The sequence below is a fragment of the Etheostoma cragini genome, unplaced genomic scaffold (genome assembly GCF_013103735.1).
Source record: "Etheostoma cragini isolate CJK2018 unplaced genomic scaffold, CSU_Ecrag_1.0 ScbMSFa_2725, whole genome shotgun sequence".
NCBI classification, from domain to species: Eukaryota; Metazoa; Chordata; class Actinopteri; order Perciformes; family Percidae; genus Etheostoma; species Etheostoma cragini.
The window spans coordinates 34,556-39,555 of record NW_023266918.1 but is presented as its reverse complement, the minus strand read 5'-3'; the positions used below and the strand labels follow the sequence as shown (position 1 = coordinate 39,555).

Here is a 5,000-nt window from a genome sequence, read left to right as displayed (position 1 = left end):
CAGAATAAAACTCACTTAAATATAAACTAGAAACCTTCAGAATAAAACGGTTAAATATAAACTAGGATCCTTCAGAATAAAACTCACTTAAATATAAACTAGAAACCTCCAGAATAAAACTCTGTTAAATATAGAAACCTTCAGAATAAAACTTAAATATAAACTAGAAACCTTCAAAATAAAACTCTGTTAAATATAAACTAGAAACCTTCAAAAAAAACTGTTAAATATAAACTAGAAACCTTCAGAATAAAACTCTGTTAAATATAAACTAGTAACTTTCAGAATAAAACTCACTTAAATATAAAATAGAAACTTTCAGAATAAAACACAGCGATGATGTCATAATGTTTTATTTTTGTAAAGAATAACAGCAGGAAGAGAGAACTGTGACATCACGGCTCAAAATAACAGAAGCCCCCCCCCCCCCCCACACTGCAGGCCGATTCCCCCAGATGCATTCTGGGAAAAAGAGTTCGGACTGTAGATCTACTAATAGATCTAATAAAGTATTAATAGATCTAGTTAAACCTTATTACAACATTGGTAGATCTAATAAGGTATTAATAGTCTAATTAATAATCTATTTATACTTTATTAGACCCATTAGTAGATCTGGGATTTCCTCTGTTTTGCAGTTCAGACTAAAGTTACTAATTTATTATTTAAAGTGCGTTGTGTCGGAGAGAAAGAAAGAAAACCCTACTGAGCGCGTGCAGAACGCGGCGAGAGAAAGAAAACCCTACTGAGCGCGTGCAGAACGCGGCGAGAGAAAGAAAACCCTAATTAGCGCGTGCACGGCGCCGGAGGAAAGCAGCCTGCAGTCTGGGCGACCGGAAGTGGATCTTTTCCCTTTCACAATAAAAGAAAATAAAAAAGGAACAGAGATCGTGTTAAAAAATTAAATGATAAAAACACGCTTGATTAAAATAAAGGCAACTTTAGCCCCGCCCCCCCTTCACCAGCCCCCCGCCCCCCTTTCAAACACTCAAAGAAGCTGCAATCAGACAATAAAAACATTAAATTTTAGTTTCTCTGGTGGAGACGATGATCTGGGTCCTGATTGGAGGACAGCGTGATGATGTCACAGGAAGGCGGCATCTCGATGGTTGCGGTCGTGTGCGCTGATCAGCAATAAAGTGACTCTCAGAGGAGAGAAGAAGAGCTGTCACATCTGGAGGAAGAGCAGAGAGACTTTCACAACAAAAGCCCCAAAATAACCAGAAAAAAAGGATATTTACAAAAGAGTTTTTCAGAGAGAAAACGTGTTTTACACGTTGTAAACAGCGATGTAGTCTGTTCCTCGTATCGCGATCTTTTCCTCCCATCGTGACTCTTATTGTGATCTTTTCCTCCTATTATGACTCATATCGCGATCGTTTCCTCCCATTGGGACTCTTATTGTGATCTTTTCCTCCTATTATGACTCATATCGCCATCTCTTCCTGCTATTATGACTCATATCGCGATCTTTTCCTCCCATCGTGACTCTTATTGTGATCTTTTCCTCCTATTATGACTCATATCGCGATCTTTTCCTCCCATTGGGACTCTTATTGTGACTCATATCGCGATCTTTCCTACTGCAATTCCTATCGTGACTCATATTGCATTCTTTTCCTCCTATCGCGATCTTCCTCCTACCGATCTTTTCCTCCGATCGACCTTTTCCTATCTTGACTCATGTCGCGATCTTCCTCCTACCGACCTTTTCCTATCTTGACTCATGTCGCGATCTTTTCCTCCTACCGACCTTTTCCTCCTACCGATCTTTTCCTCCTACCGATCTTTTCCTCCTACCGCGATCTTTACCTCCTACTGACCTTTTCCTATCTTGACTCATGTCGCGATCTTTTCCTCCTACCGACCTTTTCCTATCGTGACTCATGTCGCGATCTTTTCCTCCTACCGACCTTTTCCTCCTTCCGATCTTTTCATCCTACCGACCTTTTCCTCCCTCCGATCTTTTAGTCCTACCGATCTTTTCCTCCTACCGCGATCTTTACCTCCTGCCGACCTTTTCCTATCATGACTCATGTCGCGATCGTTTCCTCCTACCGATCTTTTCCTATTGTGACTCATGTCGCGATCGTTTCCTCCTACCGATCTTTTCCTATTGTGACTCATGTCGCGATCGTTTCCTCCTACCGATCTTTTCCTATCGTGACTCATGTCGCAATATTTTCCTCCTACCGACCTTTTCCTCCGATCTTTTCCTATCATGACTCATGTCGCGATCTTTTCCTCCTACCGACCTTTTCCTATCGTGACTCATGTCGCAATATTTTCCTCCTACCGACCTTTTCCTCCGATCTTTTCCTATCGTGACTCATGTCGCGATCTTTTCCTCCTACCGACCTTTTCCTATCGTGACTCATGTCGCAATCTTTTCCTCCTACCAATTTTTTCTTATCGTGACTCATGTCACAATCCTTTCCTCCTACCGACCTTTTCCTCCGATCTTTTCCTATTGTGACTCATGTTGCGATCTTTTCCTCCTACCGATCTTTTCCTATCGTGACTGACCTGTTGAGACGTGTGGAGCCATTTGTCTTTGTCTCCGCTCAGCTTCATACAGGAGAACAGCTCACAGACAGACAGGCGCTCCTACAGAGAAACAGTCAGCAAACACAGAGAAACAGTCAGCAAACACAGAGAAACAGTCAGCAAACACAGAGAAACAGTCAGCAAACACAGAGAAACAGTCAGCAAACACAGAGAAACAGTCAGCAAACACAGAGAAACAGTCAGCGAACACAGAGAAACAGCAAACACAGAGAAACAGTCAGCAAACACAGAGAAACAGCAAACACAGAGAAACAGTCAGCAAACAGAGAAACAGTCAGCGAACACAGAGAAACAGTCAGCAAACACAGAGAAACAGTCAGCAAACACAGAGAAACAGTCAGCGAACACAGAGAAACAGTCAGCGAACAGTCAGCAAACAGTCAGGAGAACAGAGAAAACAGTCAGCAAACAGTCCGGAAACAGTCAGTGTGTGTGCCGTTACCTGAGCCTGAGTCCTCTTCCTCAGCAGCCATTTGTCCTCCTGTGCGTCTGCAGGTTGGGGGGGTGTCTGTCTCGGGACAACCCAGAGATCCGGATCCAGAGGAGTCTGGAACAGAGACTCCTCCCTAGCGGCCTTCTCCTCCCCGGAGGAGGGGGTGGGGGGATGCAGCCAGGCCTCCAGGATTGCCTGAACCTGGGGACACATCAGAGACATTAAGCTGGTTTATGTGTCTCAACACGGGTACACGGACACATTAGGCTGGCTTATGTGTCTCAACATGGGGACACAGAGACATTAGACTTTTACACTGAAAGAACCAATCACCTTCTGTTCCTGCTCCCTGCGGTGCAAAGTGGGCGGGACGTTCTTGGTGCCGGTCGGCGTGGCAACCGGGACGCCGTTCTTGTCCCGTCCGTCCTGCCGGAGCAGCCAGACACTCAGCGCGTCCCTCCCACAGTTCTGCTCGCACACGCAGTCGGCGTAGGACGAGCAGATCTCATTGGCTCTGCAGGTCGTCTTCAGGGGGACCGCCTGCTGGAGCCACGACTCCAGGGTCCCCGGGGTGGGGAACGCGCTGGGAGCCAGGGTGGGGGTCTGGCTGGGGGCCGGGGTGGGGGTCTGGCTGGGGGCCGGGGTGGGGGTCTGGCTGGGGGCCGGGGTGGGGGTCTGGCTGGGGGCCGGGGTGGGGGTCTGGCTGGGGGCCGGGGTGGGGGTCTGGCTGGGGGCCACCTGGAACAAATCCAAATGTTAGTGTACAATCAACTGTCTGAAGAATACATGTGATTAGACTACAGAATGATGTCATGACTACAGAGTGATGTCATGACTGTTACCTTCAGGCACTTAAGCAGTCCCAGGTTCTCTATCTCCAGCGGGGGGGCGGCGGCCGTCTGGCAGCAGGCGGAGCAGTCGGCCGGCCGGGGCACAGCACACAGCCAATCACGTGCCTCCCAGCCCTCCTGGAAAGGCATCAGCACGTCTCGCCACCGCTCGCCGACTGACACGGTCTCCATGGAGACAGTAGCCGGGGTGATGAGCCAGCCGTTCAGACCTTCTTCTTCTTCCTCCTCCTGCACGGTGAGCTCTGATTCGTCAATCTTCTCGATGGAGAACTCGGAGCTGCAGCTGCTGTCGGTACGCTCACGGTTGCCGGGGGCGCCCGTCTGAAGCCACGCCTCCAGATCTCTCAGCTGACCCCAGGCCTGCAGGAAGTCCACCGAAGCCAGGGCAGGACAGGAAGTCTGACATAAACACACAGGAAGTCAGATGTTCAGCATCAGTTAGAAACAAGCTGTAATGTAATAGCATATCTCCACCAGACTCCATGTAAATAATCACTATGAGACGTCCCTTTGGACCGGACCATCTCTCACCTTAATCTCCTTGTTTGCCATCAGCCAATCCTGAGGGTTCTTGCTGGACTGGTAGCCAATAGGAGCGTTGCTTGCTGGAGGAGTTCCCAGCAGCCAGTTGCCCAGAGCAGCAGCCTCCACCTTCTGATCACAGACACATCCAAGAATACTTCACCTGTCAGCTTCTTCACAAGAATAGCACTCTTCTTCAAGAATAACACTACTACTACTACTACTACTACTACTACTACTAATTTACATTTTGGAAACATCTGTAGAATCATGAGTGAAAAATCAACAAACACTGAAAGGTGAAAAGGTGAACAGCTGAGTCTGGGAGTGTGTCTGTCTCTCTAAGTGTGTCTTTCTCTGCGTGTGTCATTTTCTGTGTGTGTTACCTGTTTCTTTGCCGTGATAGGACAGCTGACCTGTCCTCTCTGGGGGGCGGGGCTCTGAGACGACACGCCCTCCACCAGCTGCAAACAGGAAGTCGAAACACTTGATCAGCATCATGTCCTAAGACACAACACAACTGTGTATGTGTGTCTGTGTGTGTCTGCATGTGTGTGTGTGTGTGTCTGTGTCTGTGTGTGTGTGTGTGTGTCTGTGTCTGTGTGTGTGTCTGTGTGTGTGTCTGT

At 47.8% G+C, this 5,000-nt stretch overlaps 1 protein-coding gene across 1 annotated transcript in view; it reads right to left on the bottom strand.

Annotated features, from left to right (window-relative positions):
- Positions 1-709: 709 nt before the first annotated feature.
- Positions 710-5,000, bottom strand: part of ncoa4 (nuclear receptor coactivator 4) — a 5,331-nt gene continuing 1,040 nt past the window's right edge. Inside the window, exons 4-11 of the mRNA XM_034865792.1 lie at positions 4,761-4,838; positions 4,384-4,506; positions 3,844-4,251; positions 3,639-3,739; positions 3,335-3,578; positions 3,011-3,202; positions 2,527-2,607; positions 710-1,174 (exon numbers count right to left, since the gene is read on the bottom strand). Coding sequence (XP_034721683.1) covers positions 1,169-1,174; positions 2,527-2,607; positions 3,011-3,202; positions 3,335-3,578; positions 3,639-3,739; positions 3,844-4,251; positions 4,384-4,506; positions 4,761-4,838 — 1,233 coding nt within the window. The 3' untranslated portion in view covers positions 710-1,168. The remainder of the gene's footprint in view (positions 1,175-2,526; positions 2,608-3,010; positions 3,203-3,334; positions 3,579-3,638; positions 3,740-3,843; positions 4,252-4,383; positions 4,507-4,760; positions 4,839-5,000) is intronic.